The sequence below is a fragment of the Verticillium dahliae genome, genomic scaffold (genome assembly GCF_000150675.1).
Source record: "Verticillium dahliae VdLs.17 supercont1.4 genomic scaffold, whole genome shotgun sequence".
In the NCBI taxonomy this organism is placed as follows: domain Eukaryota; kingdom Fungi; phylum Ascomycota; class Sordariomycetes; order Glomerellales; family Plectosphaerellaceae; genus Verticillium; species Verticillium dahliae.
This window is the reverse complement of record NW_009276925.1, coordinates 1,501,469-1,524,395: the sequence shown is the minus strand read 5'-3', so window position 1 is coordinate 1,524,395 and position 22,927 is coordinate 1,501,469. Positions and strand designations below refer to the sequence as shown.

The following is a 22,927-nucleotide window of genomic DNA, read 5'->3' as shown; positions in this document are numbered from 1 at the left end:
CCCCGGAAAGCTAGTTCACATGGCTCAGGTCGGACTTACTGGGTCAAGGGGTTCGTCCACTGTGACTGCAGCTGGGCACATGCAGCAGCGTCGTAGGTGGGATCATGGCACGGCGAGCCGATGGGCACAGTAGCCACGAGACGGCCGCCGACGGTAGAGTTGAACCGAGACCATGCACTCTCCTTGGGCCAGCACGCATCGCCGGGCAGGCAGTAGCATGAGCTGGCTGCAGGAGCGGCGGCAGCGCCCTGGAAAGCAGCCAGGGTAGCAGCCTGGAGAGCGAGAGAGAACTTCATCTTGAACGGCTTGAGTTGGACAAGCGTGTTGGGGCTCAAGATACCTTTTACGGCAACGAAGGAAAGATGGAAACAAAAGGAGGCGTCGGGGCCAAGGCACTACGGCTTAGCTCGACTCGACTCAACTTTTGGTGGGAGAAGATATGGCGGACGGACAGAAGCAACAAGCGAATGTGGTGTGCTTGACGGTCTTGACTTGAAGCTTGCAGACGACCTCGACGGGGTTTTATTGCTTGACACAGCGGAGGAGGTTTGGACGAACCATTGATGCTTAGACCCCCTGGAATCAATGGCGGCAGGGCAGTGTACCGCCTCGGCCCGGAGATGACAGTCAAGTCCGTCGTCCTATGCGTTGGTGGTGTTCGTGTTCTTGGTCGTTGGTTGACGGACACTCGTGCCGTTGAGTGGCCTCGTCGTGAACCCCTTTCAGTGTTCTCGGCCGAGGAAGACGTTATGTGCCAATGCTGGGTGGCCAATCGCTCCGGAGACGATGCCCCAGTTCGGAATCGCCTCTGGTGCGTGTAACATGAGCGGCGGTCTGGGCAATGCCATGCGGGGCGGTCCCTAGCCGATACCTTGCATCTGCCTGCATTACTCCGGCTACTAAGCCTACCTACATAGTACATTACAGGGATTTCTTCCTCCAGCCTCCCACCATCGTCGGGTGCTGACTGGTAAGGGATGGTGAAGCAGAGAAAAGCTCATTCTCCAGCCGAAGGCAAACCCTTGAGAGATGCCCTTACGTAGAGAACAAAATCGGATCGATGGAAAGCCCGGCAACCCGTGATCCACTCGGAATGGAGGTTCAGATTGTCGAAAGTATAATCCACCCTTAGCACAATGGATGGGGCCTTGCCTTACCATAACAAAGCGCTCAGCGGGGCAGCGGGAGCGAGGATGCGAGGTGCCGGATCATGGAAGCCCCTGACTCCGATCGTGCCAACCCGGCGTTAATCCCGATCCATACCGCGTACCTGTGGGGGGGATGGATCTCCCTGAAGACAAGGGAATATTCTTTCGCCATCTTCGGTCCGTACCATGTAAAAGTAGGCAAACCCTTGAAATGGCCGGCCGCGTATCCGGGGCAGCATTGGCCATTCGCATTTCGCAATCTCATGCCATGAGGGCACATCCACAGCTTCGACAGACTGAACAAGACCTGCTTCGAACGATTCATTTGACAGAGAATTGGGCTTGGACCACGTAATAACTTGCTGACTTGTCGGCCATCTCCCCCCTTGGTGGCAGTCAGTGGGAGGCCGTATTCCAGCCCTAGACTGAATCTGCAGGCGATGGTTCATCCCCTAATGCCGCCCTAGTGTACCATGGACGCAGGGGGCTCCGTCAGCCGACCGACGAGGTTCGTCTTCTCCTGCGTGCGAAGATGAAGCACACCGAGTACGACTGCCGGCGAAAGATCCCGATGAAGAAGCCAAGCAGCGGCCGGTCCTATCTATACGGACCAAGTCCAGGAAAGGCATGAGCAAGCTGGACAGCAATCAGTTGCTTCTGTCTGCCCAGGCTTGCCAGGCCTGCCCCAGCTGCGCTAGAAGACACACTAAGACCGGCGGCGCTCAATTCGAAGACACACGCAAGACACGCTCCACGCCACCGTGGAACCTTTAATTCTGCTGAGAGATGATGCGAATGGCTGTACCAAACTTCAACCACCTCGAAATGCTCCGCCCTGCAGGCTATGGCCCAGACGGTGGGGACCCAGCGGGAAGAGGTGTGGGAATGCTATACAGCATTACCCCTGAAGCAGAAACCTTGGATGTTGAGAACCAGAGGGTGTGGCAAAGCTGCCCAAGCTGGCGAGTCTATTGGCTTGTGTGCTGAAGACTCGAGGTTCCTGCACACCATGCAGTCCATCGAACATGGAGTGACTCTCGAAGTGTTTCGTCCGAGCGGTCCGACCTCATTCGGCTTAGCAACGCGCCCTCTTCTCCTTGAGACGCTCGATAGCTGGCATCCCCATCCCGGAAGACACCCGTCAGGGCTCACCTGTAGTGGAGGCGGCTTGGCAGCTAAGAGGCGTGATGGTTTTGCGCCTTCTGCGTTCCGTCTCGTTCCCAGCACAGTGGTCACTCGTCCTCCTCGTGTCTTCGAACCTCCCACTCGACCGGGGTGTCTTGGACATTGTTCTCAATGAAGAACTGCTCTGCCGATCACATACATTAAAAGGATCGCACCCTGAATTCCGCCCTCGTCGGACACCCACGTCGCCACGTGCGAGTCCTGGATTTTCGGGAACGAGTGTGCCCCAGGCATAGTTGTGCCCTTTCAACCAGCTGCATAACGCCCTTCTCTCCCACCAAGATTCTTGTTGTCTCCCAAGCACCCATCATGTTCTCTCTTCACCGGTTGAGTTCGGCGAGCCGCGCCTTGTTGGCGACGTGCTTATTCCTTGTGCTTCTGCCAGCCGTCTTGGCACAGGAAACATCGAATCCCTTCCCTGCTTGCGCGGTATGTCCTGTCTCTCGTCTCTCAAAGCCATCGTGGTACTGATACAACGACGTGCAGACGCGCTGCATTGGCAGTGCCTTCCAAGAGGGACTGTGTGCACCCACAAACCAGACATGCATCTGTACCAACCAGCAGTTCCAGGGCACCGTTGCTCTCTGTGTCCAGCAGAACTGCACCATTCCCGAGTCTCTAGGTGCGTTGTTGGTGCAAAGATGTTGGACTTATCATGCGAGATGCCATGCTGACCCTGCACCAGCTACTCGCAATGCGAGCTTGACGAACTGCGGCGCCCCTGTCCGCGACCGGTCGGGCAAGTATGTCGTCCTCTCCAATACCATGGCCATTATTGCTGCCATCTTCGTCGTCCTCCGATTCGGCCTCAAGCTTTTCATCGCCCCGAGTCCTCTTGGCCTTGACGACTGGTTCGTCCTTCTGACGCTCCTCGTCGCTACACCCTCGGCTGTCATCACCGTCTATGGAACCACGGCCAACGGTCTTGGGAAGGATATTTGGACGCTCGATGGCCACATGATCACAGCGGTCGGCCGCTACTTTTATATCATGGCCTCGCTCTACTTTACACAGCTCACCCTGCTCAAGCTCTCCATCATCTTCTTTTACACCCGCATCTTCCCGGCCCGCGAGGTACAACGCCTCCTCTGGGGCACCGCCATCTTCACCATCTGCTATGGCGTTGCCTTTGTCATCACGGCAATCTTTCAGTGCCAGCCCATCCATTACTTCTGGACAAAGTGGGACGGCATGCACGAAGGGAAATGCCACAACGCCAACACGATCAGTTGGACCAACGCCGCCATCAGTATCGCCCTCGACTTATGGATGCTTGCCATTCCGCTCTGGCAGCTGCGCAGCCTCAAGCTCCACTGGAAGAAGAAGGTCGGCGTTGCCATGATGTTTTGCGTCGGCACATTCGTCACGGTCGTCAGCATCTTGCGCCTGCAATCGCTCGTTCACTTCGCCTCCACGAGTAACACGACGTGGGAGTTCTACGACGTGTCGGTTTGGTCGACCATTGAGATCACCGTCGGCATCATGTGTGCCTGCATGCCCGCCGTTCGCCTTCTCCTGGTGCGCTTCTTCCCCGCTCTTGCCGGCTCCTCGGCACGCAGCCGCGGTGCCATGTACTACGAGTACGGCAGCGGGCCTCGCTCCAAGACGACGGGCACACGCAACGGCACCCGCACGGGAACGACCGTCGGTGTGTCTACGTCCGGCGGGCACTCTCCCGACCTCAAGCTCGGAAGCGGCGGCGGCATCGTCACGCAAAAGTCGTATGATGTGCAGTACAGTGATAATGACGAGGCGAGTCTGGTCCACATGAGCGATCTACCACCAGTGGCCAAGAGGCCTTGATTTTGACGGGCTTGATATCTGGGTAGCTAGGCGTTCTGCGTTTCTGTTTTCTTTCCGTCTTCACTGTTCACGATGAAAGCCAAGCGATAGGCTCTCCTGATCAGCATGCAACAATTGTACCACCATAGTAGTCAGGCAGCAGAAACTTGCTCCATCCGCACCAACATTCCCACCTGAAGATCGTCACTTCGTGCTATGGGGCAATGTCTATCACTGCTCCAATATCATGTTGCTTCGTGCGTCACACCGTTGCTCCCAACCACGACTACCGACCTCTAGTCAAATCAGACGTCATGCCCGACTCTCCGAGACCCAATCCCGAAGTCCTTCCAATGCCTATGGATGCCTGGTTGCGATCAGACCCCTTTTCTCTGAAATGACAGCCATCACTGTGGACCTTTCCCTTCCCGCCTGACCAGCCGACTTCTCCTCAACCCCAGGTATCCGACTAGCTCGATGACGGTGAGCGCCATTCCGCCTCCGTCGATAGCCTGGCGTCGCCTTACCACCAATAGCGCGCACTTCGACCCTCACCCAAAGGCCCTGCGGGTTTAGGACGCTGTCGAAAGGGGCTTGAGGGGGTGGATGCTACATGTACTCCCGCCACTTTGCAGTGTACGTTGGATCGACAGCGCTTGGCGTTCATGGCGCCGAGTCTCGGGGGTGCAGGAGTCCGTGGGTTGAGATTTCGTCGCAACGTTCCGCAGCAACGCCAGCGCACAATCACGGCTGGGGCGCGCCGTCGTGCGCCGCTGCCCACCCAGCAACCTCAGCGACTGCTCGCTTGTTCGCTCGCATGGCGAACGCGCTGTGCCGGGCCAGCGGAAGAGATTGTGCGTGCCAAGAGTGGGATTCGCCGATGTTGCAACGCCAGAACGTGGTCCAGCTGCCGTTTCCGGTTCTTTGGAAATGCCTCTGCCCCGTGTCCCGTAGGATTGCGACCAGGGGCCCTGCAGCAAGGGACAAGCCACCTGACGTTCCAGACTCGTGCGTCCTTCCAGGATCCTCAACAAACCCATGTGTTTTACCCATGTTTTGCGCACACGCAGATCTAAGACGTTATCGAGCGGGCTGGGGGATCTTATTTGCATCATACCCATCACACCACATCGTATCGGTTCGACAGCCACTGGAAAGCCATTCGTGTTTCATCGGCTGCCGGCCTACCGAGCACGATCAGTGCACACTGCAGGAAGATGAACTGTCTGCCACTTCCATCGCGTGGCCTCGTCTACGCAATCGCTTCTCCCCGCGCCCCAGACTCACGGGCCCTCCCTCAAGCGCCCGCATTCTGCTGGACAAGCACATTCGCTGCTGACACGGTCAGTACGAGTCAGCTCCCGGCTGACCCCGCTGCATCACCGTCTTCCTGAAATGACAGTTTATGACCCTTACTTCCCCGGTGAACTAATCACATCCTCCAGGCCGTCAGAATGAATCGCGGTGGCCGTACTGTACCACACTACCACTTTCCCACGAGTGGCGAGGGTGGCTGCATACTCTAATTAAGCTGTGACTGAGGAACAACGACTCGAGATGCTCAGACGCCTAGTTCGATAAGCTTCTGCTTGTCGTCAGGGGAAGTCTGTCGGGAATCTGCCTGGGCTGAACCTTAACATCTGCCGAAGCGTACTTGTCTCAACCACACGCCGCTTCGCTGACTCGATCAGGTAAGTCTCGCTGCCACGCTGCCAGATCGAGTGGCCTTGGCGAGCTTAGTGAAGACACTTGACTCTGAAAAGACCAATAGTCACGGAGCTCTGGCATCTCTTCAGATGAGGCTGTGATCATGCGCAGCAGCTGGATCAAGTCGTCTCCCACGAAGGTTCACCGTTCATGACTAGCTAAAAGGTCTCACCATGGCCGTCCAAATTGCAATTAAGTTCGATGCGTTTTCGATTCAGCGAACAGATTCACAGAGCTATGGAGCTGAAGCCTATGCCGTTCTAGCGTCGACTTGAGAGTCCGCGGGTGCCTCGAGCGTGGCCCTCTCACTAGTATGCTCAGCCGGGACTTGGGAGGTGGCTACATAACCGTACCATGCGCAAGTCTTTCGCGTTTACGGCTTATACAGTAGCTGTCGTGTCTTTGGGTGCTGCTTTTTTCCACGTCCGCCGTCCAGCAGAGCGCCAATCGTAGGCTCGCGGACGCCGGTCTCAACTGAGTCACAATCTGAATCTGAGTGTTTTTGAAGCACTTCCGGGTAGGGATTGTCATCTTGCTCTCTTGATTGATGGCCATTCGTCCAAGGAAGATGATCTTTTTCTACCACCGCCGGTGGAGTCAAGTATAACTCATCTCGGAATGCTTCGATATTTATCCACGCCATAAGAATCTTTGAGTCGGCAGTCTGACGGTAGGAGACGGAGTATACCCGGACAGAAGGCTGAGGTGACTTCACCTATATCTCTGACCACTGGTACCGGCTGAACACCTCTCAAGTAGCGGCGGGAGAAGATGATTTTCGCACAGTGCTGCAGACCATCGGACGTCAACCATATACGGGGCTGTTGATTTGCGATTGAGGTTTTCGTCTGGTCGGTGTTCGGCTCCAATATGACATAAATGATGTGTGTTGGGTTCGTGATCGTCTCGACGCGGTTTGCAGCATGTGGTGCTTTGGCTAAATCCCATAACTGTTGGGTCATGAGACATGACGGCGACATGTCGTACTTGCAATGCTAATGGTGGACTACAAAACATCAGGAGTGATAGCAATGCACGTTCAAGGTGGTCTCGCCAAATAGCTTTGACAGATGTCAACCTCTTGAAATGCAGTCCGTCGAAAGTCATCACAGGCCTGTAAGGGGCATTTGGGCTTAATTTGGGCTCAAGTTATTCCAAAAGGGTGTATTCAAGGAGCCCCCCACCTTAGTCGAGGATATCTGCCTCACCTTGCATGTTTTCCTTCGATTTTGAATAGCTTTAAACGATTGCTTTACCAGCATCTAGAAGCAGCGATTTAAATTAGTGTAAGGTATTCATCCGCTGTCATCTTCAAGTGACCTACGCCGATGTGCTTGTCATATCGGCTCTCACTACTTTAAAAAGTGACTTCTCCTTCGCCGAGACATTTTCATGTCATGGCTTGGTGACACAGCGCAGGAAACTATGGCAGCGAGAGATTGATATACTGATCTTCTCTTGTGCATTTAATGCTTTATGGATCAAGCTCAAAGCTTACCTCGGGACTGAGCGAGAGAAAGCTACACCCTGCTCACAATACCGTACCAATTCGTCGTTCAATAGTCACTGAGCCTGCTGAAAGCTGCAAAGATTGCAGCTTCTCACTCCTGGAGTTCCGCGTGAACAGCGCACATGACCATTGAAACGGGCGTATGAGTCTGATGAAGCGGCATGATAATATCTGAGAAGAAAGCAAGGTATCTGGCATCATCGCAGCACATGTGTGAGGAGATACCGGCAGTGCCACGAGACAAGGGGTTGGCCTCAGTACTTGATTTGGGGCAGGGTGAAGAGGTCTTCCATACGTGGTCCGTAGGTAATAGAATATAGTTAGGGGCTCGGAACACATCTAATTTCTGACCCCCCGCAGTCCCCATATATACGTTCTCGTAGCCTTTGGCCCCCTCCGTTTAACCTCTGCTTGGTAGCTCAGCATTGCCATCTGACAGCTAGTCAGGGGCTAAGGGCTATGAGAGCGTATATATGAGGACCACGGAGGGCCCTCCAAGCTGCGGAGGGCCAGAATTCAGATGTGTTCCGACCACATACCTGTTATCTATTGCCTGCGGACCACGTAGGGAAGACCTCTTCACTCTGCTCCAAATCAAGCCCTGACAACGTGTCGGTTCGAAACACGATCTGACTGATAGATGGTTAGCGTACGGCGGGGACAATTGGACAAAATAAAATAAAAGACAGAAGAACGCAAAGTTGGATCGCAGTGGCCTTCAATTATATTGACTGTTGTTGTAAGAACTGTGTCCTTCCTGTCAGCGGTAGCATGGATGATTTAGTTAAACCCTTCGCGTCCAGAGGTGAAGGCATATGCCTCCGGTTCTGATTCTTGATTCTGACTCATGGAAGCGTCTTTAGCGCATGATCATGGAAGAGAAGGAGCGGAAGGTATCGTGGAAAGTGCCCAAGATAAAAGTAAAACGGATCTGGGTGCGTTGCGCGGTTGGCTGTCTTCGGAGACTGAGGCGTCTACAGTGGAAAGCAAACCTCACTGCGAGGAAGACAGCGCGTTATGTTAGGGGCATTGCTTCAGAGAGAAATTTCGATCGCCTCCTGACGACACGTCGTCAAAACGTAAGTTGATCCAACGACCTGGGAGTTGATTCGATGTGTCAGAGCGTGGTTTGGGCAGAGCAAAGAGGTGTTCCGTACGTGGACCACAGGCAATAAGAAATAGGTATGGGCGTGTAACAACTCTGAATTCTGGCCCTCTGCAGTCTTTATATCCACGTTCTCGTATTGCTTCGCCCCTTACCAGCCCCCTTTTCCGTGCCTTCGTAGGGGCCACCTGACACAATGGCTCAAAGACAAGGGGTACATTTGCAGCGAGGACACCTTTCAATGGCGACGTACTTCAGTCTAAGAAAGCTCGAATTGTGTCAAGAAATATTCTCAAATTGAGATTATAAGTATTCATCTACTTTTCGTGAGCCGAGAATAGTTAGAGGCTGACTTACGTGAAGATCGCGATACTGATGAGTTCTTCTACGGGATTTATGGATGTGAGATTTCATATCGTCGTGACCACATGTGCTTGAAATTAGGAAGAGGCTAGGATGTGTCAGGGGTTTTATAATGATACCTTCAGTTGTGAACCTCATCCTTCCGCGGATGCTCCAGCCGTCCCCGAATAAAATGGTTGACTGCTTGAGCTCACCATGCGCCTTGTGATCTAGTAATGGACATTCACTGACTAGTTACTTAGTTACTGGATGGGACCACATCTCAGTATCTGCAACTAGCAGGCTCTGGCATAGATCCTTTGTAAAAAGCATTGCATTTTAGCCTATGTGGTTCGTGTAGGCTTGCTGTTCGATGTTGGCCGCATGCAAGGACATGCAGTATGACGAAGTGAGATGGGTAGCTCGTATGGGTACCTGATCTGCCTATACGCCCAAAGTTTGTGTCTCGTCTATTAATTCGCCCCGAACCGCCGACTCCCAGTGGCGAAGTTCAGCAATTGCCCACCCATTATGGTTACTAGACCTCAACTAGCAGTGCCTGACATGGTCGCCATGAACTCGACGCCAGAGACCACCGACGGTCCCATGATACCAGCTTGGAGCACAGCCAGCTCTCTTCGCGACTCACTCACGTGCGGACTCAGCAGTCTTTTGGTCACACCGGCTGTCGCATTCTTCGTCTGATTTCTTGTACCCTACCTAGTATCACCATAAGAAGATATCCTAGGCCGCTTCTAGGTCGCTCCTTGCAAGTATCGTTCTCCAATATGGAACATTCCCTTTCCAATTCTTCGTGATTATGACATTTGAGAACAGCGAGATGGATGATGCCTATGGACATGATTTGACTGGGATGTTGGTTCAGGGGTGACAAATTTCTGGCGCTTCCGGTAGGCGATCACAGCCGACTATGCGCCGCGGATTGGAAGGCTTCACGAAAAGTACGATCCGATCGTCAGGATAGGTTAAAATCTACTGGAATTTGACATCCCTAAGCTTTCGAGAACAATCTACAGTACCGACGGAAAGTGGAAGAAGGTAAGTACACGTCATGCCGAGCCAGATGACGTCGTAAATCGGCTCATTTTACATTGGGAGTTGACCGACTTGTGCAAAATCAGCAGCTCCGTCACCGAAGGGAAGATCACTCACCATATGTTCAGTCAAGTGGACAATATTTTTCATACCCGCCTGAAGCGCCCAGTCGTGTGCCATTATTCTGTCCCGAGCATGCTGGCCATGGAACCACACATGAACGAGGTTGTCGAAACATTCTGCGACCACCTTCAGAAACGCTTCGTCTACCCCGGAACACTATGCGACCTTGACGAGTGGCAGGCATACTGTAAGATGCGACGGGTAATTCACCGTAAACTGCGTTCGTCATACTGACGAGCCGGCAGTTGCCTAGGATCTTCCAAGAGCTGTAACATTCAGTAAGAAGCTTGGTTACATGGAGGAGGGTCGCGACTTCGACGGTACACTTGCGATCGCTGACTAGTGCATTGACCTTCTTGGGATTTGTGGCCAGATGCCCTGGCTCGATCATTGTCTTGACAAGAACCTGTTCTACGCATTGGGGCCGCCCATCATTTCTTACGTGACAAAAATCGCCATTGAGGCTTTGACGGCCCGGCTCCCAGGAGAGCACGCAGCATGCACCAATGAAAACCCAGACTTTCTACAATACTTCATCGAATCCAAGACATCACATCCTGAGATTGTAGACGAATCTACAATCATTGGGCATCTCCTGCTGAACCGTTAGTCACCCACGCCGATGGTGAGACATTGAGACATGCATGAGCTTATGCTGACACCGCGCCGACAAGTGATCGCCGGAGCCGACACAACAGACATTACCATGAAGGCATTGTTCTACTACTGCCTCAAAGACCAGCGTGTATGGAAGCGGTTAGAGTCCATCATTCGGGAGCATGTCTCTCCAAACACAACGTGCTCCCATGCAACGGCCCGCGCCCTCCCCTACCTCGAGGCCACAGTTCGCGAGACACTCCGCTGTCATCCTGCCGTGTCAATGGGCCTGAAGAGAATTGTTCCAGAGGGCGGCCTGGTCCTTCCATATGGCACCGTCGTTCCAGCAGGAACTTTTGTCGGCATTAATATTTACATTGTGGGACGCAACAAGGGAATTTTTGGTGCCGATGCCGATGAATTTCGCCCAGATCGCTGGCTTCAGGGCGAAAACGAGTGGAGAGGTTTACAAGGAAAGGATGCAGCTCTGGAACGCGGCGAACTTGGCCTTTGGTCAGGACTCCCGTATCTGCCTAGGATGACATCTCAGCCTCATGGAGGTGCACAAAGTCGTGCCCTCTGTCATTTTGAGGTTTGATGTTGAGCTTGCTGATCCGAATGAGAAGTGGTGGATGTGCTCGAGGTGGTTCTTCCGCACCATAGGCATCGTGTGCAAGCTCAAGGCAAGGAGGAAACAGCCGGGCGAGCATTCCCCCTCTCGGGCCAGGAGAGAATGAATGACATCATGCTCCTCGGTTGGATGAGACAGAGCGATGAATCCGTGCAAGTGTGCAATATAGGGTGCCTCTAAGCTAGCCTTGTTCCTTCTCCTCAGGCCTGACGTCGGCGCCCTTGTGATGCAAAATAAAGGACGAGGATTGCTTCAATCGGGATATTCCGTGGCCACGTTGCGTTGAGATCGTCATGGTGAAGCTTTCGGAGTTTATGTCCCATCGCGATCGTGGAGCTGAATTGACAAAGTTGACGGCGCGGGCTGAACAAGGTTATTGCTGTCACGATTGCGCGAATAAAGTCATCACCAGATGCCTCACGCCGTCTAGACCAAGGCTCAAAGGCTCCGAAATGAGCTGTTTGCGTCTAAGAGGCTACGCCGTTTGTTTGCTTCTCCTCAGGGGCAATATGCAACGGGCGAAAAAGAAGCTCAACTATGGTGCTATGGGGGCAACTGTCGAGCCTCGATCCGCATCATCTCCCGCGGAGTGGATTTCAAGGTTTTTTATTCGCGCGGGGGGTCAAGAAGAAATGAAAAGGCTGCCATGGCGCTGCGTCCGTTTGCATTTGTTTGCTGCAGAGGCTTAACCTCAGACAACGGAGACTCGGGCACAAGCGCGGGCACTACGGGTAGCCGCCCGGTGGCTGGCGCAAAACGGCGCCATCTGAATCAAGTCACCGTCTTGGCGATGACAGAACTACACCTAGCGTGCGGTGTTTTCTCCCTCTTCTCACGGTGTATGCTGCGAGGGATGTTGAGTCGTTTGGCCGTTTGCGACGACGAGGCTCGACGGAAAGGCGTCATGAGGACGGGCCGTCGCAAACGGCCAAGAAGTCTGGACCAGCCACAAGAGCTGAAGTGCCTAAGGTAGGGTAGGGTAAGGTGATGCACCCCCTAGGGAGGCATTCCTAAACTGCCGCCCAGCTCTAGCTCGCGAATCGGAGGAATCGCGCCCTCCTGCATTTCCCCTGCAATTTGGCGCCACGCTCCTTGCCGCCCCCCCTTACATTCCAGCCGTCATCGTGAGAAATGCCCGTCATCGTGAGAAATTCCCGTCAAGAGAGAGCATGGCCTCGACTCACGGCTCAAAATCTGGCAGGACTATTTAGGCTTGCCTGTTCCGCTCACCATGTGGCTATGGGTATTCCCCGATATCGACAACCTGGGGTTGACTTTGCCGATCACTTTCTATATCCAGATCACTTTGACGCACATTACCCGCGCCTAAGCTCAAATAAGCTCTTAGCACGGATTACCTCAGCTTGAGCTACTGGTAGCTCTCAGATCCCCCCACGATGTGGACGCGTACTCTCTCACCCCTCAAGCCCTGCGCTCTCCTTGCCTTGGCAGCTTCCCTTATCATGTCTACCGAAGCCCTCCCTGTCGAAGAGCGAGCAGCCGCCGCGAAGAAGCCTTGGGTGCCGGCCATCGGCACGACGTGGCAGATTGTGCTCAACGCGCCGCTCAAGATTGATCCCAAGAAGCCTGTCGTCACGCCCGACGTTGCCGTCTACGACATTGACCTGTTCGACAACACGGCCGAGACCATCGCGGCGCTGCACAAGCTCAACAAGAAGGTCATCTGCTACTTCAGCGCCGGGACCTACGAGGAATGGCGGCCAGACGCCAAAAAGTTCGCCAAGGCCGACTTTGGCAAACCCATGGACGACTGGCCGGGTGAGCGCTGGCTCCAGATCAAGAACACCAATGTCCGGAACATTATGGCCCAGAGGATCAAGCTTGCCGCCGAGAAGGGCTGCGACGCCATCGACCCCGACAACGTTGACGGTTATGTGAGTCTTTCCCATCCCACGGTGCATGATGTATGAGTCCATCGACTAACACCGTGCCGCAGTCCAACAACAACGGCATTGGTCTCACAAAGGCCGACACGATAGATTTCGTCAAGTTTCTTTCCAGCGAGGCGCGCAAGTACGGCCTCAGCATCGCGCTCAAGAACGCTGGCGAGATCATCCCTCAAGTCATCAAGTTCGTCGACTTTCAGGTGAACGAGCAGTGCGTCAAGTACAACGAGGCCAGCACCTTTGCGGCCTTCATCAAGGCCGGCAAGGCCGTGTTCCACATCGAGTACCCCGACGGTGCGCCGGGCTCTGTGAGCTCCAAGGCCAGGTCGTCCATCTACGCTGCTCCCGGGACGGAGAAATTCAGCACGCTCATCAAGACGATGGATCTCGACGGATGGGTGCAGATGCGCGACGGCAAGCAGTACACCACCAAGACTGGGTACTGATCGGCACGGGATGCCGTAGTTGCGGGCAACTTTGTACGCCATTTTCTTTTGTATGTTTATGAGCAATGATTATGATTACCCTTTTGTATCTATCAATATTTTCATCTCGCCCTCGTGCTCGAACACGAGCTGGTGAATTTGTTTTTGTGGTTTGACATGCTAGGAGGTAGCGATAAAATAAACATGTACCACGCTGATAAAAAGAGGCACGTCGCTTCTCACCTTGCAGTCAAGGTGACTCAAACTTCAAATCCAATATTGAATTGAGAAACATTCAAGTGTTCCTGCACCTCCAAACTTCATGCGAGACAGAATTCACTGTCGGTAAATGTACATTTTGGGCCGGTTTCGGTTGAAAGGGGCTTCTAAAGATATGTACTCGAAGAAGATGAATGCCCAGCATCTACTCGTCCCAAATGGTAGCGACGACAGCGCCAGTCAGCACAACCTCGCCGACCTTGCCGCCGTCCTCCTCGAGCACGATCTTGCCAGACCGGACGTCGCGCTTCCAGATGGTCACGGTACGGTTGTTCTGGTGGCCGACGGCAACGAGAGTACCAGCCTTGTTGAAGGAGAACTGGCGAGGCGACCATCCGCCCGAAGGAGCGAGCTGGACGAGCTTCAGGGTGCCGTCTTCCTTGATGGAGAACGTGGACAGGGTGTCCGAGGGGCCGGAGCCGAGGATGGGGGAGTCGCGGAACGACTTCTCACGGTTGGATACGGTGAGGAAGCGGCCGTCAGGCTGAAGGGCCTTGTCAGCTTGGTGTGAAAAGGTGGACTGCGGGGGAAAAACTCACGCTCAGAGCGATCTCGCTCGTGGGCGCTCTGGTGGCAGGCAGCGCGGCATCGATGGCCGGGGCGTCAAAGACGTGGGTGAAGACAAGGCCGGCAGCTGTGTACTCGACAGAGTACGAGTAGACCTTCTGGTCAAGCTCGCCATTGAAGAAGAAGAATGTCTTGCCGTTGCGGGCCTTGCGGAAGAAACCATGACGGGGACCGGAGCCGGGCGGGGCCGCAAGTCCGGCCACCTCGGCGATAGGAGCGACTGTCACAGGGTCGTACGTGTAGACGCGAACACGGTCACCGCCGAGATCAGGAATGAGCACATACTGATTCGTGGGGTCGATGATGACGTGGTGAAGGTAGCTGCGGTCCTGGCGCAGAGTGACTGGACCAGTCGTCTCGAGTGTCGGGTTGATCACCTGGACGGGGCCCGTCCCAGGAAGGGCGCCATTGTCGCCAAGCGCAAAGACGGCAGCGGCACTGCGGTTGCTGTGGGGGGAGAGGCAGATAAGCTTCAAGCTCGGAGGGCTCGGCTCGGGAGATGATGGGAAGCGACTTCGGCGCTTTGGCCCGTCAATTAGGGGGAAAAGGTGGACTCACTATGAGGCCGAGATGTAACCCCGAGCACCAGTAGAGGTTGTCAGGATCTCACCAGCGACTCCGCTGAGAGGGGCACTGACACGCGCAATACGAGACAGCAGACCGTCTTCTCCAATGGAGAAGGAGTTGAGAGAACCGGACGCAGAGGAGCCGGCACCGCGGTCGTAGCAGTACAGCACTCGGTTGGGCCCGTCAAGCGTCAGCCAGGAAGGGTTGACCTCACAGTCGCGCGTCTTGGAGGTGACAGAGAGAGTGTAATTATTGGTGCAGCCAGTGAGGGACAGTGTCGTCACGTTACCCCCCGAATCAGCGGCGAAAAGAGTGACAGCACCGGCCGAAGCCCAGAGGGCCGAGCCGGCAAGGAGGGACTGAAGGGATGAACGCATGGCCGTTGCTGTAAAGATGAATCGCCCACGCAGTGAATGAGCGTGAGGTGTGAGAAGACGTGTCCTATCCTGAACTTTCAGACGACAACTCGACGAGCAGCGGATCCCTTTTTGAGAGTTTTTTCAAAACTCAAGGGGCACAGGGATGACGAAGCCTCATCTCCAGGAAATGTCACGACACTTTCAACAACGATCATTGAGTCGCAGCTATATGCAGGCTGCGTAGTTGTCTGCCAGGAGGGGTCGGAAAAGACTAGCAAGCAAGTGTCGGATAAGTTGCATATTGAGTATGGTTACCGAGCATGCCGACACGAAAGATTTCAGGGGTAGACAAATGACTCGTCACCAAGGTAGCCCCAAAGTGCCGCAGTCGTCTGCAGGTTGACAAGTCTCGGTTGCGCATGAGGCAAAGCAGCACTAATATCTGCCCATGAGGCCATAGAACCCATGCAAGCGGAGCGGACGGACCACATAGCGCCCCAATGGCGCAGACCATGCCATATATGTCATGAAGACCGGGAGGGTTTCCAAGCTTCCCCAAGAGCTTATTATTCTAATCTGTACTGAACGGGGCTCCTGGGGCCGAATTCAGGTCTTGGCCCCGAGGGCTGTGCGAAGCCTCACGGTGGGAAATGCTTGCTCAAACGAGCCACGCGCCCCGTCCCGGCGTTCCGATTAAGGTAGGTTGATCTGATAAAGTTCAGATCATCCCAAGTCCACTCTGTCTGCCGGGACAACAAAACATCCGCCGAACAAGGGTTCTGAGAAGCTTTGTAAGAGGCATTGGGTGGTTTGAGGTCCTTTTGCGCACACAGAACGATGGCCCGAAGTACCGAGACTCGATCAAGGCGCAAGAGTGCCAAGACTCCTGAATGATTCCTCTAAGATTGTCGCCAGTCCCTTCTCTCGATGCCCACCAGTTATAAGTAGGTCGTCTGTACGATTGTGGCTTATCCTGGAGTCTCTGGAACAACACGGCACTTGCTTTCTTGTTCCTTTCGCAGTCTCCTTTCTGCCTTTGCCCTCAACATCATCAGTTATGGACTCCACTTTCTCTCTTCGACGCTTGGCCGTCGCCTCGCTCCTTAGCCTGGCCCCTTCGGCCGTGTCTGCCCAGACAGACAAGTCGGCCGCTCTTCAGTCTTGCCTCACCACCGCGGACGTTCGCTCCATCGTCAGCAGCGATGCGACATGGCCTGATCAGACTCTCATGTTCCAGAAGCGCCTGACTGCCGCCCCTGCCGCCATCTCGTTCCCTGAGACCCGCGATCAGGTTGCTTCTTCCCTCGCCTGTGCCCGGGAGTCCTCGGTCAAGGCCGTCGCCCTGGGGGCTGCTCACTCTTTCACCGGTTTTGGTTATGGCAACGCTGGCAACCTCGTCATCAACCTGGCTGCCTTTGACGAGGTCAGCTATTCCAACTGCTCCGACACGCTCACCTTCGGTGGTGGCACGCACGTCGGCCCCGTTCTGAAGTATCTCTGGGACAACCATGGCCGTCACATCCCCCACGTCCGTGGCGCTCACGTCGGCGTGCCCGGCTCTTCCATCGGCGGAGGCTTCGGCAGCACCTCGCGCCACTACGGTACCCCCATGGACAACATTGTCGGCGTCGAGTACATGCTGTACAACGGCACCGTCGTCAACGCCACCCACGGGTCTGACCTTCTCTGGGCCGCTCAGGGTGCCGGCGCTTCCTTCGGTGTCATCCTCTCCATGACCACCAAGACCTTCAAGCCCGAATTCGCCGATGCTACCAGCTTCACCATCAACCTTGGCAACCTGGGCCTCAGCGACGCGACCAAGGCCCTCGTCAAGGTTCAGGACTACGCCCTTGCCGAGACCACCCCCGATGAGCTCGCCATCCGCTGGAACCTGGCCGCTGGCACCTCTGCCCAGGGCTACTTCTACGGCAACCCCGCCGCTTTTGACGCTGTCATTGCGCCTCTCCTCAAGGAGCTCAGGGCCATCAACGGCACTCTCGCCTACGCCAAGACTGTCCTCCCCTTCTGGGACATGGAGGTGTCCGTCGCTGGCGCTGGCATGAACTCCCCCACCGGTGGTGCCCTCGGCGGTCGCCACTTCTACACCCAGGCCGTCACCACGACCTACGACAACCCCCTGACCGTGCCGCAGATCACTGCCCTGCTCAAAGTCACGGGCAACAACTTTGCCCGCACCGACATGCGCCAGGGTGGCTTCCTCGACCTCTGGGGCGGCATCTCGCGCGACATCTCTGATGCCGACACTGCCTACGCTCACGGCGGCAACCTCTGGCTCATCCGCGTCGACGGCACCTCGCTCAACACCAGCACCCTCCTGCCCGCCGACGCCCTCACCTACATGAAGGATATTCTCCTGCCCTTCGAGGACGCCCTCACCAAGGGCGGCGTGCCCCTGCGCGGCTTCGTCAACTACGCCGACTCTGAGCTCCCCGAGGCCGAGTGGAGCGCCCGCCTCTATGGCGAGGAGAACTACAACCGCCTCAAGCAGATCAAGAGGGCTGTTGACCCCGAGAACCTCTTCACCAACCACCGCCAGTCCATCAGCACTTGAGGTGCGGAATTGAGTTTTCGTTCATGACCACCCAATCTTCTTTTTTTTCCACAAACCAATTTTTTCTTGTACATGTTAGGATCTGAACAAAGTTCGCGGAGCAACCAAAATTGAATAGCCTTGAATTGGAACATGCAGCCACAAAACCTTGGCCCCCATTTGCTTGAATGCCTTGCTTTTCCGAATCCACGGATCGTAACGTGTGGTTCACTCTGTCACAATTTGGGCAGATTTGCGTCTGCCGAAAAGGTGCCAGATGTCCCGGCAGGCAAATTGCGTGCATTGGCGTAAAAGTCTAACCCACGAGGCAACGCTGGCCTGTAAATGACGACCTGGGGCTCGTACCTGTAGAACTCGCGAGCGAATGCGGCAAGCCGGGACGCCCAAAGCAGACAGACGCGACGCACATACGCAGCGGCCGCTCAATCTTCCCACCCCACGGAGGTGTCAGTTCCTTCGAGACGTGGCCTACCCAATTGCAGTGCGGCGTTGATGATCCGGAAGCACCTCTTCTGGAAGGTCAGCTGGTGTCTGGATTCCCTACCCAATGTGCCAATGTGGGGGGGGGATGAAGCCACCCCTGGACGCCCTCAAGGCCCTGGACGCCCTGGACGCTTGTCTGCAGGGAACATGCAGGGGATTTCTTCAACGGCGCGCCCCTTTGTCAGCATGACTGAGGGTGCTTGGCGATGAATCCAGACTCGCTGCTCTGAAACGAAGCTGGGAGATTCACGAGATGAAGATGAGCATCGCGCCTTGCGTCCCGCATTCAAGGATGGGGATCTGCGAGGCAGCTTCCTCCCTTGATCGAACAGCCCGATCTCAGATGCTATCCAGCATGTGAAAAGAAGGCGGGCGACCTTGGCCAAGGTCGCATCGCCCATGACAATGTGGTATCACTCGGCAAGTCGGCACAGTCGAGCGCGAAAGGATCACCATTGCTTTTCCGCTTCGTCGTCCGTCGTTCCAAGACGTGCGCGTATCCTGCATGCTGTCTGCCATGTACAATGATGGTGAATTGGTGTTCCAGTCTGGGTCGCTCTCCCTCTCTCATCCTCATCCTGTGTGTCACGCCTCATGCATGCCCAGAGATGGCCTTGGGCTGGTACAGCTCCTCGAGGTACTTCTCCTCCTCCTCGGACAGACTCTTGCCCCGTGCCGACAGCGCCTGGTCCAGCCTCTCGACGCTGCTGAAGCCGATGATGGGGCTCGCCACGCGGCGGTTGATCCACGCGAGCGCGACGTGCGCGATAGCCCAGCCGTGCTTATCCGCCAGCTCGACGACGCGGCCGACAATCTCGCGGTCCCGCTCCGACGTGCCGCTGCCGCCGCCGCCCGCCTGGCCCGCCTTCTCGGCCCGGCTCCGGTCCGTGCTGCCAAAGTCCTCGGGCCTGCGCGCCAGGTGGCCGCGGCACAGCGGCGCCCACGGGATGAGCCCGACGCCCGTGTCGTTGCAGAACCGGTTCATCTCGCGCTCCTCCTCGCGGTACAGCAGGTTGTACTGGTTCTGCATGCTGACAAAGGGCGTCCAGCCGTTCTTCTCGGCGACGAACTGCAGCCGCGCAAACTGCGTCGCCCACATGCTGCTGGCGCCGATGTAGCGCACCTTGCCCGACTGCACGAGGTCGTGGAGCGCCTTCATCGTCTCCTCGAGCGGCGTGCGCGCGTCGAAGCGGTGGATCTGGAGGAGATCAATGTAGGGCGTGTCGAGGCGCTGCAGGGAGGCCTCGACTTGGTTGAAGAGGGCGGTGCGCGAGAGGCCGAAATTGTTCTGGTAGTCTTTCGAGGCCTCAAACTCGGCGCGGTTGACAAAGTGGCGGGCCTCTGGTGCTTGGTCAGACAGGGTCACGCGTACCTGACAGCAGAATGGTGACCTACCGGGTTCCTCTCCAACGGCCCAGTGGGCCTTGGTCAGGATGACGACCTTGTGGCGGGGAATGCTGTACTTCTTGATAGCCTTGCCTACAATGATCTCCGAGGCGCCGTTGCTGTAGACGTTGGCTGTGTCCCATGTGTTGAGGCCACGGTCGTAGGCCGCCTTGAGCAGAGGGAGAGCCTCGTCCTCGCCGATGACCCAAGGCAGAGTCCTCTTGTCGCCGAAGCTCATACATCCGAAGATGGGCACCGAGACTCGGAGACCCGACTTGCCAAGCTGGCGATACTCAGCTTTGGAGTTCTCCAGAGACTCTTTGAGCCCGGCCGGAAGCTGCTTCGACATGGTGGGCGTTGGGTTCGGGGGCTATGATGTAGGAGATGGGTTGTAATGAGACGAGCACGGGATCTCCGACCGCTAGCTGTGGCGTTGGACAAGATGCAGATGGGCGAGGAAGATGGCCAAAGTTGAGAGGAGAGCTTCAGAATAAGAGCTCCGGGGATCGAGCTGACACGACCCCGCACCTTTTGTCTGCCCCTCACACGGCCGTGAAACGTCATTGACGCCTGAGCTGCCGCAATGTGGGGCCGCGTCTGCGGCTGCCGGAAGCTCACGCCCGGATGACCAAGCTCGGTCTCTGCCTTGACGATCCGATCATTGGGCTTTTGTCTCGATTGCCTTGGATGCTTGTGGCTTGGAGCGAGATATTCCGACAAAGTTGTGCAGTTTAGTGCTATGCAACAGGCCAGGAGCATCGCCAAAACTATCACTGGATGCCGGACTTGGTGGGGCCGTCCCCGGACGGCTGGTGTTTTGCCCGGAAATGTAGGCTCGAGGACGCAAGAGACGGAATAACTCCCAACGGAAAAGCAATCACTAATCGGACTATTTCCAGAGGCCAAAACAATGACAGAGAGCGTGGCATTGGTTTAAAAAATTTCCGGCCATCCATCTCAGCCCTATGCCCACTACCGGAGGTCCCATGGCTCTGGCCCAGGAGCAGAACCTTGCCCCTGAGCCTGCAGCCGGTCGTTTCAAGCTTTAGCCCTCGCGTTGAGGCACGTGGTGCCCCTGGAGCTTGGAGAAGTTAGAATTCTGTCTGAGCACAGTGCTTCGCCTCTTAATCTTGCCACAGGCAGATCAGAGTCGTGGTAGTGGCCCGAGTTTGACGAAGTTACCACTCGGGTTCTCACACGGATGGAACATGGGGTGGCCCTGACCAGTCCTTCACTCCCTGCAGCTACATGCGAGAATTCCAATCACGAATCCCAACCGCCTCGGCAATCAAACTACATCAGAGCAACGGTGCTGTTGGCGTGTCGCCCCAGGTAACTGCAGGCGGCTAAATAGGGGGGAACCATCCAAGCGTCCCGGGAAGCGTCCCTGGCCCCGCATCAAACAATGGCACTACCTTGGAAAGCTAGAGCTACAATGAAAGTCTTTTGCCCGCGTGAGGAGTTGCATGGAACTGGCCCGCGGGCATAAATCGCCCTTCGTGCAAGCCCATAGCTTGATCAGCCCAGCCATTATGCTGCCGTATCCCGAGTTGGGAGTTCGCCACCTGTGGAAATCCCGATGGGTATGCACACTCTTGGATACAAATGTCTTGTTGTTTTCGTACGTCAAGCCGCTTCAATGCTTGGATATCGCCGTGGAGAAGCTAACGTTGTTGACTTTGCTATCCCTGCTTTTAACCTGCAGCCTGCAATGGGAATCCAAACCCTTGAGCAACCTCGCGCGTCAGACTCGGCCTAATAGACTGTACTGTGGCCCGTATTGGATACATCATGTCCCTTCTGACTCCTACACCCAAAGAAATGCTTTTTTTAGCCCACATGAGGCTCGATGAGTTCCATCGATTACAATACCTGATCGGAATATTGCTATGGCCAGGCTCCAAAAATGCCCTTCGCCAGCTCACCCACAGAGTCCAGTCCCTCATCGAAGCTTCTAGAACTGGAGGGAAAAGCCTCGATTGCGAGAATCCAGCAAGGCATACACCTTGCATCCGTACGCGTTGCTAGCTTGGCAACTCACGACGTTGCTGTCGACTGTACACCCAACGCCGGCCACGCTCTGGCCCGATATTGTTCTCAACCCATTTGAACTTTGTCTTTACACTTGCGAGTAGTTCCGTGAAACCACGTGATCAAGTCCGTTTCATATGCCGTCATTCTCGTTGTGAAGTGCACTGCGCCAACACCTTCCCAGATGGACTTACTACCGGCGTCGTTCGGGCGTGAGACGACGCAATAGAGCCGAGATTGACTTCATCGGAGAACTACTTGCAAACCTTGCAGCCAGACGTACGCCATATCCTCTCGTGACCCCGTCTACCGCAACGTTATACGAAATCCAATCAAAAAGCCTGAAGTAAAGGTTACATCAAAATGTTGCCATTTGTCGACGGTCATAGCCAGACGAGACGTTCACAGCAGAGAGAAAGACAGCAGGTCCACCCAAAGCGTCTTGTTACATTAATGGAGCATGACTATCATCAGACATTACATCCACCACAGTCTGTCGCACGCGACATCCTTCTCCTATGACGAGGCAGTGGGCAGGCACTCGCACGCCGAGCTGACACGTGAGATGACATTCTGTCCGCAAGCCTTGGACGCATACTCGGGCACGAGAGACACGTCAGCGACAAAAGTCTTGGTGAACTCGCCGCAGAACTTCTGGCTCTCCTCGAGACGACCAGAGATGGTGGAGGCGCGCATGGCGCGCAGGCAGTTGTCGGCGCTGCAGGCATTGGGCTTGCAGGACTCGCGCTTGGTCATCTTTACGAGGTAACCGCCACGCTCAATAGTGTTGACAAAGATATAACCAGACTTGAAGTAAGCGTAGGACGACCATGAGCCGGAGAAGGCGGGGACACCTCCGCCAGGAGCGTCATCATCCTCGGGGTAGATGTCGAAATAGGCGATCTCGCACACACCGTTACCAGTAGGGTCCTGGGGCACGGAAGAGACGTCGTAGACGCGGACACCGGCGCCGTAGTTGGACTGGTAGATGAGATCGCCGTTGACATACTGGTTGTGCGCGATGGAACGAACGGAGCCCCTTGTAGGATGCCCGTCTGCTTGGGGGTTCTCAAGTGACTTAATGTCCCAGATGGTAGGTAACGGGATATCCATCGGCGGCGGGGCCGGTTGTGCGCTCCTCGCCGTACTCGTCATCCATGAATAG

General features: G+C 55.5%; 8 protein-coding genes across 8 annotated transcripts in view; 4 read left to right on the top strand and 4 right to left on the bottom strand.

Annotated features, from left to right (window-relative positions):
- VDAG_02832 (FAD binding domain-containing protein) overlaps window positions 1-296 on the bottom strand; it is a gene marked incomplete at both ends in the record, with an annotated part of 1,872 nt that extends 1,576 nt beyond the window's left edge. The window contains one exon of the mRNA XM_009653485.1: window positions 40-296. Coding sequence (XP_009651780.1) covers window positions 40-296 — 257 coding nt within the window. The remainder of the gene's footprint in view (window positions 1-39) is intronic.
- A 2,346-nt stretch (window positions 297-2,642) lies between these two features.
- Window positions 2,643-4,136, top strand: VDAG_02831 (CFEM domain-containing protein; the record flags this gene model as incomplete). Its single annotated transcript, XM_009653484.1, has 3 exons — window positions 2,643-2,762; window positions 2,820-2,955; window positions 3,019-4,136. 3 exons carry the CDS (start codon window positions 2,643-2,645, stop codon window positions 4,134-4,136), a joined length of 1,374 nt encoding a protein of 457 aa, XP_009651779.1.
- A 5,216-nt stretch (window positions 4,137-9,352) lies between these two features.
- Window positions 9,353-11,153, top strand: VDAG_02830 (pisatin demethylase; the record flags this gene model as incomplete). Its single annotated transcript, XM_009653483.1, has 6 exons — window positions 9,353-9,478; window positions 9,695-9,741; window positions 9,817-9,838; window positions 9,899-10,159; window positions 10,332-10,563; window positions 10,696-11,153. 6 exons carry the CDS (start codon window positions 9,353-9,355, stop codon window positions 11,151-11,153), a joined length of 1,146 nt encoding a protein of 381 aa, XP_009651778.1.
- Window positions 11,154-12,560: 1,407 nt separating this feature from the next.
- VDAG_02829 (endo alpha-1,4 polygalactosaminidase precusor) lies at window positions 12,561-13,539 on the top strand (the record flags this gene model as incomplete). Its single annotated transcript, XM_009653482.1, has 2 exons — window positions 12,561-13,081; window positions 13,144-13,539. The coding sequence occupies exons 1-2, from the start codon at window positions 12,584-12,586 to the stop codon at window positions 13,537-13,539; spliced, it is 894 nt and encodes a 297-aa protein (XP_009651777.1). The 5' UTR covers window positions 12,561-12,583.
- A 403-nt stretch (window positions 13,540-13,942) lies between these two features.
- VDAG_02828 (YkgB) lies at window positions 13,943-15,308 on the bottom strand (the record flags this gene model as incomplete). Its single annotated transcript, XM_009653481.1, has 3 exons — window positions 13,943-14,281; window positions 14,337-14,811; window positions 14,923-15,308. The coding sequence occupies 3 exons, from the start codon at window positions 15,306-15,308 to the stop codon at window positions 13,943-13,945; spliced, it is 1,200 nt and encodes a 399-aa protein (XP_009651776.1).
- Window positions 15,309-16,347: 1,039 nt separating this feature from the next.
- Window positions 16,348-17,862, top strand: VDAG_02827 (uncharacterized protein; the record flags this gene model as incomplete). The annotated part of the gene is made up of 1 exon (XM_009653480.1): window positions 16,348-17,862. One exon carries the CDS (start codon window positions 16,348-16,350, stop codon window positions 17,860-17,862), a length of 1,515 nt encoding a protein of 504 aa, XP_009651775.1.
- A 1,075-nt stretch (window positions 17,863-18,937) lies between these two features.
- VDAG_02826 (voltage-gated potassium channel subunit beta-1) lies at window positions 18,938-20,080 on the bottom strand (the record flags this gene model as incomplete). The annotated part of the gene is made up of 2 exons (XM_009653479.1): window positions 18,938-19,686; window positions 19,741-20,080. 2 exons carry the CDS (start codon window positions 20,078-20,080, stop codon window positions 18,938-18,940), a joined length of 1,089 nt encoding a protein of 362 aa, XP_009651774.1.
- Window positions 20,081-22,278: 2,198 nt separating this feature from the next.
- VDAG_02825 (uncharacterized protein) lies at window positions 22,279-22,917 on the bottom strand (the record flags this gene model as incomplete). Its single annotated transcript, XM_009653478.1, has 1 exon — window positions 22,279-22,917. One exon carries the CDS (start codon window positions 22,915-22,917, stop codon window positions 22,279-22,281), a length of 639 nt encoding a protein of 212 aa, XP_009651773.1.
- Window positions 22,918-22,927: the final 10 nt, after the last annotated feature.